Raw genomic sequence first — 16,427 nt, 5'->3', positions numbered from 1 at the left:
TGACGAAAACTGAAAATACAGAAATAAACACATGGCCAGAAAGAACATTGGGTCACATGACCAAGAGTGGTATAAATATTGTTAAAACATTTAAGAGAAAAATTACATTTAATTTTCCAGTTTTAGTGTGATATTAGCTTTCCATTATATGCAATGGGAAGTTAGATCCCATAATGCATTGCACATATGTGCAGTAACATGCTCAGTAGTGGAAAATTTGTATTAGCTTGAACTATCTGTAGTTAACTTAAATTCATGAATTTCCTGTCTTAGCTTTTGATAGTTTATTGCAACTCGTCTGATGTTAGTTTTGAGCCATCAGATTCACCAAGGTGATGTAAACTATTCTGTGGGTTTGAAAACAAGTGATGTAATATGTCCTTGAGTCATCTCTTAAGGGGATCACTATCTATCATAGTGACCATTCATATATATAAATTATAATTACATTTGTATAAAATAATTCTTGCAATGTGAATGAGTTTTCACTCATAAATGTATTCATTCAGTGGAGTCTTTTATCTGTTCTGCTGATTACTTATGCTTCAATTGAGCTCCCTAAGTTAGTGTTGTAATAGTGATCTCCCTAAGCCTGTTTTATTGTATCAGTCTGTAGAGTACATTTGATGTATTGACATTTTAAAGATAGGTGCATCTGACAAAACAGTGGGGTTATATGATGAGTGGAATACAAAACTTCACTGTACAGGGTAAAAAGATAAACATTGTGGTGAGTAAGTTGTCAAGTGATTATCTGATAGTTTATTTATCTTGACTCTGACTTTGATTCGTTATTTATAGTTATATCATGGTGTGCTTTTTGTTATTTCCAAGAGTCATATATGATTCTATTTTGACAGGAATGCTTTGTACCATATGTTCAATGAATCAAATTTTTTCTGGGCATATTTTTTCAATTAATTTAATATATGCTTTAATTAGTTACTTTGATTACTGTGAAAAATTAATTAAACAACAAATGAATAGCAAAAAGATATTCAACCATTGAGGTCATAATTTGTGCGTTTTTATGAGTGGATACCAACAATTCATATTTTATGAGAATTCCAATATATGCCTGCAGTAGTAACCAATCATTATGTGAACTTTGAGGACAGACATACACTGCATATATTGGCCAATTGTCCAACTGATTGGCTTTACTCTAGATTTCCCTTTTCCTCAGTCATGATGTTCTCATTGTTAAGTAAATAAACACTACAGTTCTGTTCCCAACACAGAATGTTGTCTGAGTGTATTCTCTCTGAGGTAGCAATACTATTTGTGCAGTCTGCTTACCTAATGGTTTGTTTTTGTTTACAAAAAAAGAAATTGCAAGAAAAAAAGTCTTGAGCAGTAATATATAAGACATCACACAGGTTGGTTATTTACGGTACAGATGATTTACCAGTTGACTAGGTGCTATGTTAATAATATGGGCGTTGAATAAATAATAATTTCAGTGTATTCATTGCTATAATTGGACAGCCATCATGTTGTGCGTCATTACAAGTTGGCTTTTTAATATTCAGGTGTTTGAATTCATATTTTAAATGTTATGCACAGTTACTGTTGCTTTCTTGTCTACACATGTGTTAAGTAGATGAATGATTTCAATAGATGTTGACATGTAATATGTCTTCTGGGTAGATTTAGCCTGGAGGTTGTATTTGGCGCAAATAACATGCCTCAACTGTTCTTAATACTTTCTTATAATCACTTCAAACACTTTACCTCCTGCATGTATATGAATGTTGTGAACCTGTCTGCATTTGTGTGTGTGTGTGTGTGTTCCACTATAATCTCAAATCTGGACCAGATTGATAATATAGGCAATAGATAGGTCTAATATTGCTATGAATATTCTAGAAGTACTAATTTATATTGTATTTTGTTGCACAACACAAGAACCTTCATCTTCATTCGATGTCCTAAGTTTTTTTTTTTTTTTTTTTTTTATGTGGTTATCTTTTTTTTTTTTATTTATTTATTATTATTTCACCAAATAATAAAAAGTACAAGACACACACAGAAAAAATAATGGAAAAAAACAAAACAAAAAACATATGTTCACAATAGCTGATCTAATAAACTCCAATATAATCTGAAAGACTTTGATTTTACATTGTTTATCCTTATTTTGTACATACATGTATCTATTTTCTTTTGGTATGCTAAATAATTATATAAATTTACAAAAGATGGCTTTACGTTCTTGTACCTACAATTGAAAATATATTTTTTCATCAGCAGTAAAAGGTAATTTAAACAAAGAATGTAGTCTGAATTTAAATTAGAATCATGTACATTTAATCCCAAGATGACATCTTTTGATGAAAAATTTACCGAAATATTACAATTATCGTCAAGGGTCAATTCATGATCGTGACGCACTGAGGAAACATACATACAATTATAGAACAAATGAAGCAGTGTTTCAGGAAAATTGTTACAAAAAGTACATTTATCAGTATCAACTATATTACGTATTTTTAAAAACCTGTTTGTAGTGGTAATTCTATTAATCAGTCTGTATTGAAAATTTCTGAGTGACACATCATCAGTAATAATGAAAGGTAGTTTGAAGTAATATTCAAAATTTAGGTTTGTGCCAAATAACCTCTCCCACTTTTCAACAGAGGTTTGAGTTTTTAGGTTTAACCTATATACTCTCTCTACGATTTCTGAGTAAGCTCTTTTAATATGGATAAGGGTAGATTCATTTTCATTATCTCTGCTATTCAAGGAAACTAACCAATTTCCAGGAATAGCATCAATAAGACCAAAATACTTTAAAAATTGATTTGATGATATGTTATATTTGTCTGAGAAAGTTTTAAAGGTGAGGAAATTGCCACTATCATCCAGTACATCCGATAGAAATACAATACCACTCTGGTACCAACCTCTATAGAAAATAGTTCGCTTATTAATTAAGATATCTGGGTTAAACCAAATGCATTGCTTTGAGTAAGGGATTGTACATATAATTGTTTTAGACCAACTCAGAAAAGCATGGTACCAAAAAGGGTTTGACTTTAACCTTTTTTCAGCAAAGTCGGTGGCTTGTTTCTGACTGAAAACTTTAAAACATGAGCAATCCATATAAGTATAAGCTTGAAATAGCCGTTTCCAGCCACTTTCGTCATTGGCTAGATAACAGCTTATCTACCCAGGAGACATGAAGCGATTCGATAAAAGATGGTAAATGTGTGAGGCTCAAACCGCCGTTGTGGTATTCACAACACAAATGAAGTCTTTTAATTTTTTCTTGTTTTTTATTTCAAATGAATTCATAAAAAGCGTCCATAATAGACTTTGTCTGTTTTTCTGGCATAGGAGGCAACACAGATAATATGTGTACCATTTTTGACAACGCTAATGTCTTCACTACTGTCACCATGCCACATAATGTCAAAGGTCTCCAAGCCCAGTTTGACAGGAGTGACTTAACTTGCAAGGCTTTATCATCAAAATTAATTTTCTCACACAGAATTAAATCCACGTCAAAATGTACACCTAATAATGTAAAAGGCTTGTCAGACCAATTTAAATTTAGATGCGGAAGCATAGTTTTGATCCTATCCAAATTACTCTTGATGTATCGTGATTTATCTGGAGACCTGAAATGTATGCAAATTGTTCAAGTATCAAAAATAAACTTTTTAGAGACGATTCTGAACCATCAAGAAAGGTAAATGTGTCATCTGCGTATTGACCTAAAAGAATTTCTTGTGTCCATAAGGTCACCCCACTAATGTCTGAGCAGTGACGTATTTTATGGGCAAGCGACTCAACACAAAGAATAAAAAGATATGGAGATAGAGGGTCACCCTGTTGCACCCCCCGATGTAATTGAAAAAAATCAGAAAAATTACCATTGTTAATTACGCAACTTGAGGCACTGGAATAAAAGATTTTAACCCACTTTCTGAATGGTTCCCCAAAGTTTAGAAAATCTAGCGTTTTGTCAATAAAATTCCAAGAAAGAGTATCAAACGCTTTTGTAAAATCAAGCAGAACAAGCATGCCCGAAATGTCTTTTACAATGGACCCACGCAATACATCATAAACTAAATGCGTATTTTCACCAATATTCCGTTCTTTTAGAAAACCCTTTTGATCACTATGAATAATACTAGGCAACACTTTCCTCATTCTACCTGACAAAACACCTGATGCAATTTTATACTTCGTATTTAACAGTGAGATAGGGCGCCAGTTTTTTAAGAAAGATCTATCTTTATCAGATTTTGGGATACATGTAATTATACCACGGCCCTGTGTTTCCGACAGTGACCCCGAAATATATGCTTCGTTTAAAGAATTTAAAACAAAATGCCTAATGTCAGACCAAAAAAACTTATAAAACTCGACACTAAAACCATCCATCCCCGGACTTTTATTATTTTCCATATTTTTAAGCACAGTTGTACATTCGGTCATTGTCAGTAACCCTCCCATGGTTAAACGTTGAGTATTAGTAAGCTTTGGCTGAGTGCTGTCAGGAGATAGAAAACAGTCAAAGGACCGTTCCTGACTGATTTAAAGGCACGCTGTATAGATTAGCATAAAACTGCTTTTGTTCGTCTAAAATTGTATTCATATTGGTAATAACTGAACCATTGATATTTAATTTACATAATTTCGTTTTTCCATGGAGCAGAAGTACTTAGACGGTTTTTCACCTTCCGCCGACCAGCGAGAACGAGAACGAATTCTCGCTCCCTCCATATACTTTTCTCTGATCTCAGTTAATCTACGTTTACGTTTCTCCAGCTCATTCATCAGAAAATCAGACGGGGCTAACCTATACTCTTTTTCTAAATTTTCAATATTCATTACTAAAATATTTATCTCATTACAACGTTTTTTGATTTTCTGTACCGAATAAGAAATTTTGGCACCGCGAATTTTCATTTTTAAAGTCTCCCAAAACAGCTGATGAGAAATAATGAACGTGTCAGCTGGGGTGACGATTTTATACTCAAAAATAGTTTCGTCAATAATTTTTTTAACAAGACTGGCATATTGTTTGTTCTTTAAAAGAGATACATTGAATTTCCAGAAACCTTTACCTCGTACCGAATTGAGAAATTTGCAGTTTAATGAAATCAGGGAGTGATCAGTCTTGTATCCAGCATTGATAGCTGCCTCTACAGTCATGTCAGCCAGATCAGATGTAACAAGAAAATAATCTAACCTGCTCTGGGTCACACGAGAACGATGTCTAAACCACATATATTTTCTCTCTTGGTTGTGAAGCGTACGCCAAATATCAATCAATTTTAATTCTTCACATATGTTATCAATTTCTATCTGTGCTCTGTTCTGTCGATTATGTAACTGCCCATCAGTATCTAAATTGAAATTCCTGACTGTGTTCCAATCACCAACCCAAATATTTGAGTCATTACCAAAATCTAACACGTCTATTTTAATATTTTGGAAAAAATCTGGATCGTCCTCATTTGGCCCGTAAATACAAATCAATGTGAAACGCTTCTCATGAATCGCAAGATCAAGTAAAACTTATCTGCCATCATATGACAACTTTTGTTTATGAAGAATATATTGAAAATTATTATTGAATAGAATGGCAACACCTTTACTGTTACTGGAACCCATACAAAAGAAAGCAGGAGCCCCCCATTCCAACAGCCACCTGGAAACATCCCGGTCAGTGCAATGGGTCTCCTGTAAACAAATAATCAACGCATTTTTACTCCTCAACCAATCAAATATGTCTCTTCTTTTAACAGAGTCCCTTAGACCTCGCACACTCATTGATACTATTTTGAAATCCCCAGCCATAGTAGATATTTTTGTTGACAAATAAGTACAGCTATTGAAAATACTCGAAACAAAAAAAATAACATGTTACATAAGAACGAAAAGTGACAAGCGACAAAAAACAATAGACAATAAAAATACAAAAAATGGCACAATAGCCTGGCCATTAGCAGCGCAGAAATCAAACGGACACTGCTATGAAAGGAAGAAACCAAACCTTTAATTAGTCTTTGAATGCTCATCTTATGTAAGGTTAAAGCAATATCATGTATTAAATGCATCTAATTGACACAGAAGGTTTTTTAACACTGAAAGTTCATTAAACTACAAGGTTACCTTTTTGTTCACTTTTTAGTGTAAAGTTTACCATTAATATACAGTTGACCATTTGTAAAACGGGGTTTCTTATTTTCTTTAAATGCCTTTTCCATCACTGACCTGAGTTCCCTTTTAACTCTATAGTCTGCAGGACAATAATCCTCCGTAATAAACCGATTAGTCCCCTTCAACATGGCCTTAGCCTTTCTAAATACATCCCACCGTTGTGGCCGTCGGAAAAATTTCACAATTATATGGCGAGGTTGACGTTGAACTGTATGGATCGCACCTGGTTGACTGCGAATATGGGCACGATGTGCATTCTCTACCATATCTTCGGGGTTTTCAAAACCACAGTTTTTTTAAATATTGCTGACCAACTCCATACAATTCTCACTTTCATTTTCTTTAACACCACCAAAACGGACATTAAAAGTTCGAGAATACCGTTCAAGGTGTAGGCACTGGTCTTCTGTATTTACCAATTTTCGACATAATTCGTTATTATTTGATTCCAAAGCAGCAACGCGATTTTCCAATGTTGTTACTTTGGTTTTCAACATTTCTATTTCACTACTTGCAAACTGAATTGCTCGTTCAAACTCCCCTTGACGGGAATTAGTTTGGCAAAGTTTCTCGTCATAAGTCCGTTGATCTTCAACTAATTTATCCATCTTTTTCTCAAATCGGTCGAAAACACCCTTAATAAAGGAAGTTATTTGCCGAGCTGCTGAACGAAGTGTTGGTTTGTCCGGTGTACCTTTTCGTTCTTTTTTTGGTCCCGTATTTAACCTGCGGCTTTACACTGTGGCTTAGTTGAAACCTTCTTGACGTTTCAGAGCAATTTTAGTTCATAGGCAAAAAAAAATCGTTGGTTCTCCGGAGAGCAAAAAACAACTCAACCACACATGCCAGAAGCGCCCTCAAACCTAACCGATGTCCTAAGTTACCCTTACTATGCCAGGATAAGAATTGTTAGGCTAAATGTGTAAAATTCCTTGAACTTGTGACTAGTTTAATGGGCATCAAGACATTCTGGTGGTTCTAGTTTGAGGCAATGGTGGATTCTGATCCCTGCTAATGCTTGCACTAAACTAGGTCAAGTATTTCTGCTAATTTGTATGGTTCTTAGATATTTTGTTTATAAATGAAGAACCATGTCATAATTTTTCTGTTCCCTCTCAAATTCCCATAAACAAAGAAATTTTGAGCTTCTTTAATAATTTGAGTTCAATACTCACTTTTTCCTTTATCCAGATGTTATTAAGGTAGAGATGCAGGTTCGTGGGCATTTTTCGTGAATTTTTTTTTTTTTTTTGCTTTTTCTCACCCAGACAGTCTTGGCTAGATAGTGTTAAAATTTCGGAGCATTGTCATTGTTGGAACATACTCAAAAATCAATTTTAAAATATAGGAAACCGAGGCACGCATATGTGATTAAAATTCTCGAAAGTTTGTTTGCGTTGCTCTTTGATTGACAAGTCACTGTTGATGTTATATGCAAATGATTGCTGGCCCTAGTTACGGAGCAGCCGGTGTGCGACTTCCTGTCCTGGCTCTCTGTTTACTTACCTCAAGCGTGATCAACTAGCAAACTACAAAAACAGATAAGACGTAGACGCAAGCATGCAAGTACCCCAGACCATTCGTCCCGGTGTTATCGCTATCGCCACACGAGACTCCAGCTTGTCTCCTATACAATTTGACTGCGCACATCCAGAAAGTAGATGTAGCTGTGATTGGTGGAATACTAATGAGTTGAGTGTCAATCAAACGCCCACGCTATCTTTAGTAAACAAAGTCACGTGACACGCGCCATTTTAGTTTTGATTAGTTCATCGGATCGGAGTGTCGGTGCTCGCCATCCATAAATCAAATCAAAATGATTTCTAAGGAAATTGTCGCGTCAGCAGTGGACAGTGTCTTAAAACACATCGATGTTATGGAACGTCGTTTTGAACTTGAACGTGGTCGGGCAGGCGATTTCAAGGCAGCACGCTTAACCCTTTCGTTCACAGGTTGGGAGATATTGGAATGACTGACAATTTCACGCCACTGTTTTACATTATTGGCGGATTTTTCTGCGCTATCAATCTTTCTCTTACAAACTAGACATAGATGAGACGACAGAGTCGCTCCTTTCACAACGTCGCACTGGATCAAATTGGAAAGACGATTTCCATAAGTTATCCCTCCTGCTTTTCCTGGCTTGAATAAATTCACACACGACTTTAACTGTCCACAAACTCGAAGACTACACGAACACAGTCTACAATAGTCATCCGCAACAATATGTATGTATTTCTTCGGTGTACTGATGCACGAATGCACCGTGACACGGTGTTTCTGGGGTGTCGCCATCGCTGAGAATGCCGCCGGCGCAATTTTTCACCCAACTCGCGATTCTGTTTTGCAACATTTTATCAATATTCCCTTTGACAAAAGCACCGCTTTGCTGATCTTTTGTTCTATAATTCTTAATGCAAACACCGACCCTAGTAGTAATTAGTAACGTCGCCTAGTACATATGAACGGTCGTCATTGCAAATCGAACATCCTTTTGAAATTTGGACGTCGGGCAGGCGATTTCAAGGCACCGCACTTAAATATTAGCAACATATTTTTCTGAGCGGTTGTTTATTCTCTTTCAAACGAGACATAAATGTGACGACATAGTCGATCCCTTATCCACCGCTAAGAATGCGGCAATGTTTCGTTCGTTTTGCAACATGCCACAAATCGTCGAAAAAAACACCACTTCAACGGAAGCTTGCGTAATAAAGGGGTTAAAACAAGAAAACAAATGCCATGTTTAATACATATCGACCTGTTTTACTTGCGAAAGATAACGGAACATGAACTCGTTTCGTGCGACTTCGGAACCCGAAAGAACACACCAACAACGTTGAATTTACCCGCTATCTTCCAAATATGGTATATTAATTTATTCAGTTGTTTATTTAGAGTGACGTCCGCGGTCGAATGCGATTGGCTATCGATGTCAGTGCAAAGGTCATATGAATATTAAAATTAAGTGGGCGGAAGGAAAATTGTATAGGAGACAAGCTGGAGTCTCGTGTGGCGATAGCGATAACACCGGGACGAATGGTCTGGGGTAGCATGCAAGCGGAATGAAACAAAACATACTCTTGTAACTGATAAGTAAACTTTTTCACCCTTAAATATTGGTTTTTCATTTATTTTCATGTACGAGGTAGCGTCGATAGGGCGATTTAATTTTCGCGCAAAGCAAGGCCACAATTTTTTTTGTTTTCTTGGTGCCTAGATTTCAAGCTTTTTCGCATTGTGGGCGAAACTAAAAAATGTTTCCACAAATTTTTACTCCAACGGCATTTTAAAACTGAAGTAAACATTTTTCGTTTCGATGTAATAATTATCGTGCTGATAGAATTGTGATGCAATTGACAAACAACACTGCTGTTGCTGTCATCGATAACTAACTTTTCAGTGCCAAAATACACAAACATAAAATGCTTGGTTAATTAAAAATAAAAAAAATACCCTGGAAATTACCGAAAAATCGGCAATGAGATGCTGTTTTTAAACACCGCGGAAAAATCATGCACTCTGCGATGCCATCTTGGTTACCTTAATCGGAAACCCCCTTGTCAGCTAGCATGCACCGGTAGCGATGTCGCAAACTACGTTGTATGGTCGTGATCGGCGACCTCTGGTACTAAGGAACTCTATGAATGAGGTATTTCCAGAGGTCAGAGTTCGTTTAATTTGCATCGACCTATCTCATCTGTAGTTGGATGAAGCCTGCATCGATTTACAATAGTTCCCTTTCCAATGTGACTTTATTTCGAATTTGTTTCACCGGCGTTTGCGAATAGTCGTTGTGTAGTAAAATATTAGGGCCCTTTTCAACATGGTCGTCTAACTTCACACGGTCCACGGAAACTGCGTCATTCAAAGTATTTTTTAAAGGTTTGAGGGAAGGTAAATTTAGACTCAACCCACCCAATGGCGATCGCTATGTTTATATAACTGTATGAATATCTCATCGGCTTTACGTAATCCATTGTGTCCCTCCCTCAGTGGAATTGATAACACCACGCCATGACAGTTTTCACGCTAGGTTGAGACTTCGCGGACGATTTTTTGTCTGTTTCCCTCGAATTGTAAATGTTTTTATTTTATTTTTTTTACCTGACGATTTAACATCGGCAAATTACGGTGTATGGTGTATTTCTAGGAGTTTCTGTTACACATATGAAGCGAATAATTCGTTTTAAAACTTTTTTTTACAAAATGGCGATTATCTCAGTTTCATTTTTTACTCCAAATTTCAACTTTAAAACTATTTAACTTCTAGACGGTTCATTTGTTTTCGATGAAATTTTCAGGGGTCATTATTCGGGTCTATCCTAAGTAAATGGCTTTGTGTGGTTTCACTGTCTTTACTGGAACAGAAACAATAGAGCTGCCAATTAGCGGCTCTGTTAACTTTGGACGATTTATAAAATGTGAATGTTTCAAAGGACACTGTGTAAAAACTTTTCAATGGAAGCACTAATAAATAAGCCATTGTGTTCCTAGTAAACAGAAGTTTTAAATAAGTGTTCTTAAATTAAAATCAGGGTATGCATTCAAAAGTTAAATAGTTTTAAGTGCACTTTCACCTAAAATGCATGATTTTAACCCAAAATCAACACCACTTAATATGGTATCATAGTACATTATTGTAAAGCATAAAACTCAAAAGTTTAAATAAAACTCTTTCAAATGATATATAACTTGATTGGTAAAAAATATATTTTACTCATGTAATTACAGTAATTAGAGGCAATTAGAAATATAGTCTCCCAACCTGCATCTCTACCTTAAGTGCAATATTATTATATTAATGAGGATTGCATCTAGATATTACAGTGTGTGAAAATAAATTGTTTTGCATATCAAATCTGCTGTACTATATCTATCCAATTAACTATAGCCATTACATATTACCCACAGTTTACTAATAATTCCTTCTGAAAGCTGATTTATTTTATTAGTGTAACCATGGCTTTTGAGTAAATGTCCGTTACATGTAATCTGCCAGAATTATGAGCCTTGATTGGTTGTGAAGTCAGGCATGAATTCAGTTTATTATGGCATGTTATAACTTATCTATTTCAAACTATCAATCTATATTCTCATAAATCTAATCTCCTTTAAAAGTTTTTTTTTTTTATGTGAAAACTAGGTCTGTGTACTAATCAGGCATAGTGAATTCCTTTTAGCCTTCTTTGTGACTGAACAAAATAAATTCACTTCTCATTTCTAAATTACCTTGACATCAATTTCCTAGATTTCCTATTGTGTCTGTGTCAATGTTGATTGATTTCTAGAATTTAATTTAGCAAGGCTTTGTCAATAACATTATTTATGTTGATATTGTAGTTGGATGAGAATAAAATATATTAAAGGGATCTACAAACATAATGTACAAGTAGTTAAATCACTCTGCATTAAAATATGTTATGTTCCGTCTTAGTGTCAAGAAATGAATCCATTCAGGCTTGTGGAAAAAACAAAAACACCTAGTTCTTTTTTGACTCCCGTGTGCGAAGCACAACAGGGACTATGACATGACCTTTGAGTACTTTTGTTAAAAATAAAATCCGTCCCAATCCATTTGCCTATTTCATTTAACTTCTCCTTGTTGTGTCCTTAAGTCAAATGCATTCAAATACAGACTTGAACTGTCAGTGACAATGACTTATTAAAAGTTAAAGAAAATCTTTCTATTGATAATCCAATGCGCTTGCATATATTAATCTAGTCCTGGATCAATGGTGTTGTCAAAGTGGATGTTATATTTGTTCGTCTGCTACCAACTGAAACACTGTGTGGATCTTGCTTAAGAAAAAAAAAATGAGGTTATTGTGTAAGACAAAAATACACTATGTGTTTAACAGTGATTACTAGTACCTAACTTTCCTGAACACAGAATTTCAAGCAAATTGTGCCAAATTTTAACTTTAATTGTAATTTTCACAGATAAATCAACTATTACATTGGGCACTAAAATGAACTGAACAAGAAACTGATTTTGCTATCAGTTTCTTTTGGAGTATTACATTATTCCTGATGACTGGAATTTAATAAGTAGAAAAAATGATCAAATTAATAACGTGTATTATAATATTACAGTCCGAAAATTTTAAATGTACATTCACAAATTCAATAAGTCAGAAAGATAACACATTACAGTATTGTACTGTATTGTATTACAGAAATTTTAAAAAGTACTTCTCTTACTTATCACACTCAGTCAATTTAAAAATTAAACAAGTCAGCAATATTGCACGTTAAATTAGTACGTCTCGGCAATTTGAAAAGTAAATTTGTTGCAAATTCAATACATCAGAATGAGATTACAATTATTTTAAAACTATATTTTGTCTGGAATTGAGTTAGTCAAAAAATTAGACATTTTTAAATGTACATTCTGACAATTTAAAAAGTATATTTCTATTAAATAAACAAAGTCCAACAGTTGGTTTATTATAATATTATATCTTGACAATTTAAAAAATACCGTACATTTGTCATGAATTAAATAAAATCACACCAAAATATTTTATGCCATCAATTTATTATATATTTTATAAAGTTTGTCTTGTATTACATTTTTTGTAAGTCAGGAAGATTACACATTATATTATTATGCTCTGAATTTTTTTGAAAAGTACGTACATTGTATGTGTCTTTCTAAATTATACAAGTCAGAAAGATTACACATTATTAAATGTTATGTTCCAACAGATGTAAATCTTATTTTAAATTTAGTACAAAGACATGACATAATTGTATGAATATTACATGTGGTTTGAAGCACAGCAGTCATTTCATAGCATTGTGTTCAATATGGTACCCATAGCAACATATAAAGAACATGTAGCACTTTAAGTGATGCTGGCCATTTATGTCCAAAAAATACATTTGTAAACAGCTGTTCATATAGAAGAAGGGTGGGTAGTAGTTTTTCAAAAATATGATTTTAGCAATAAAATCAGTAAATACAAAACACTGTTTTGGTGATAAACTTCACATGAGAATACTTGTGTAACACTTTTGAACATGTCCATACAGCGGTTTATAGATATGTACATGTCAGAGCATCACATGCTTTTTTGTTTTCATCCAAGTCAGCTATGTTGTATGTTGTATAAAAAAAATACCTCCTTTGATAATTTACTAGCAATTTGTGTGGTTGTGTCACTGGCGTAAAGTCTTGTTTATAATGTATTCATCTTTACAATGATTTATTTCTAATGTTTATCTGTTCATTCCTTTCAGAGTGATGTGGATAATCTGCCTAATTTGCAAAGACTGTTTCTTAGTTTTAACCAAATTAGCAGGTAAGAGCATTTATTTGAGATAAATTATATTATTTTACCCCCTCACAGTCACTTCTTTTATTGAATATCTTATAAAAATGTTATTAATTGAAAATATTTTTATTGATATTGTCAATTTACGTTGAATAAAAATTATTAAAATAATAAGTCATTGAATGTCCTTGTAATTTTAATAAATAAATGCCATCATATTTCATTAGCCCCACTGTCATTGAAAATGACAGAGGTGTCCTTCGTCATCATCATTGTCTCCTATCAACTTTTTTTTTTTTCAACTGACTTCTTGAAAACTACTTGGTACACATTCCTTGGGTGGATTTGAACATTTATTGATGTTATTTTTAGTCCCCTTTCAGACGAAGTCCGAAAATGGGGACTTATGTTTTGACCTTTGTGCGTTCATGCATCCATCCTTGCATCCGACCGTGCGTCAAACTTCACACATACATAATATTATACATATGCACATCAATTTGTTTCACGATCTGATTCAAGATGGCCAAATGGTAGCCATTTTTGTGCTAAAAAAACATCAAAATTAAGCATTTATTGATAGGTTTTGTTAAATTTGGTACATACGTTGGACATTATGGTACCTTGATGCACGTCATTTTATTTTTAGACCTAATTTAAAATGGCCGACTGGTGGCCATTTTGTTTTAATGAATGCAGTTCTAGTACCATATCTCTGCCATGCGCGTGCGTGTGTGCGTGTCCATTCCACTGATATCTCATGAACCATATGATTTTTGATGAAACCTGGTACAAAAATGCTCTGGACTTATGCACAAATTAGTTTTGTAATTTTTTGGGCTTTTCCACTGATATCTAGTCATCACATTTTAATAAAACTTGATACATAGATGTAATAGGACAATGCGCAGATCTATTAAGTTTTGGGTTAATATCTGTTCATATTAATGAAATGTGTTACATAGATGGTATGTGACATTGCCCATTTCTGCTTTCTCAAAAAATCAGATTTAAATTGAATTTGTGGTAGAGGTGCTCTGGAATTAATTAGACTGAAAACAACAGATGTAAAATCAAATGTATTCAAGTTTTATAAATTGTCAAGCTTCTTGTTTGAATGGCCAGTCTTAAATTTTGAATTAATTTTTAATAATGTGTCTCCAATACTTCTCACCACACAGTTCTTTTAAAGATTTTAGTATTTATAATAGATAATATTATTATGTTATTGTTGACACTCTTGAAAAACTTGATTCAAATTGCTTTCATACAGTAGTGCTGAAACAGGAAAGCTATTTCAACCATCATGTCATGCTTGTTTGTGTTATTTAACTAAAAAGTACTTTTTTTGCCTTCATTTAATTTGATAGATGTGTATGGCCTCAATGCAGATTGAAGGCTACATTGAATGACATTCTTTTTCTTCTAATTGTATCAATTGACAACATTTCTAATATTTGTATAATAGTCTGTTAAACAACGTTGTATTTTCTGTTATGTCTTTTATGTTGTAAAATTTTATCAATTGAATGTTGTGCTCATCAGTATTTGTTCATTCTCTGCATGATCAGTGAGTGTATTGTTCAGCATTCACAAGTCTTGCAAAATATTGTCTCGTTGTCATGACTAAATGCAAATTGTTGTAAATTTTGAATATCCGAAAGTACATTCATTTTAAGAATTATAAAATACACCTCATAAATGTATCAATAACCTTGAAAAAGAATATTGTTCTAAAATATGAAATTGCCTGCATCTACCCCCGGTACTACTCTCTGACAAAACAATTTTGTTATTAGTTAAAAAAATGTTTTGTGTTTTATCAGATGTTTACTGACATGAAAGCTATTTAATTAAGAAATTATCCAATTAAAATACATAATGATATTATTCATTCAAAATTACCATCTGAGGGCAGTATAATACAATCTTTGTTTCTATGGAAACATAGGCTTGTGTACTGCTGATCAGTTTAATGTCTACAATTCTGTTGTTTATACATTGAGTTCAATTCATGGTAACATGGCAGTACTGATAACTCCATTATATATTCTTGTCCATTGACATAGTAACCATCTAATGACACCCTCCTTGGAGGGGGGGGGGGTCTTTTCTACTCCATTAGTCTACTTATTATCATAATTTATTTTTCCTATTTTTACCTTTCCTTTAAATTGTGCCTGTGAGATGAAGCATCAGTTCTTGTAAATTTTGATAAAATGTGATTGAACTTGATTGAAAATAAACACTTGCACATCTTTCACATACATGCTTTAGATATGAACCGTTAATATCCTGAGAAAGTGTATTTTAGGTTGGCTTTTACATAATCCTTTTTTTTTTAGCTCCGCTGTCGACTTTGTCGAGCGGAGCTTATCATATGAGTGATTGTCCGGCGTCCGTGTCAATGTTTTACTTATTCGACTTTTTCTTAAAAACTACAAGCCTGACTGCTTTGATACTTGGTGTATACATGTATGTACCTTGGGTAGACCTCTCTCAGATTTGTTCATTTTATGATCATATCTTCAATTCTCTAATTTTGGTGAATATTTTTGTCATTTTTTGTAAAAAGTGATATTTTCAACTTCTTGTTAAAAACCGCAAGTCCAATTGCTTTGATATTACATATATAGGTACTATATGTGGACCTCTCTCAGATTTGTTCGTTTCGTAATGATATCTTAAATTCTCTAATTTTGGTGAATATTTTTGTCATTTTTGGTAAAAAGTGATATTTTCGACTTCTTGTTAAAAACCACAAGTCCAGTTGCTTTGATATTACAAATATAGGTACTACATGTGGACCTCTCTCAGATTTGTTCATTTTCTAATGATATCTTTAATTCTCTAACTTTGGTGAATATTTTTGTCATTTTTGGTAAAAAGTGATATTTTCGACTTCTTGTTGAAAACCGCAAGTCCAATTGCTTTGATATTACATATATAGGTACTACATGTGGACCTCTC

The 16,427-nt window shown here is 33.7% G+C and overlaps 1 protein-coding gene across 3 annotated transcripts in view; it reads left to right on the top strand.

Moving 5' to 3' along the window:
* LOC102801257 (leucine-rich repeat-containing protein 49-like) overlaps positions 1 to 16,427 on the top strand; it is a 133,530-nt gene that overhangs the window by 87,096 nt on the left and 30,007 nt on the right. For all 3 annotated transcript variants that reach the window (XM_085507282.1, XM_085507283.1, XM_085507284.1), the window contains one exon: positions 13,423 to 13,484. In XM_085507282.1, the coding sequence (XP_085363408.1) occupies positions 13,423 to 13,484 (62 nt within the window). The remainder of the gene's footprint in view (positions 1 to 13,422; positions 13,485 to 16,427) is intronic.

Source organism: Saccoglossus kowalevskii, chromosome 13, assembly GCF_978046115.1.
Source record: "Saccoglossus kowalevskii chromosome 13, keSacKowa6.1, whole genome shotgun sequence".
Classification (NCBI taxonomy): domain Eukaryota; kingdom Metazoa; phylum Hemichordata; class Enteropneusta; family Harrimaniidae; genus Saccoglossus; species Saccoglossus kowalevskii.
This window is presented reverse-complemented; position numbering and strand designations above follow the sequence as displayed.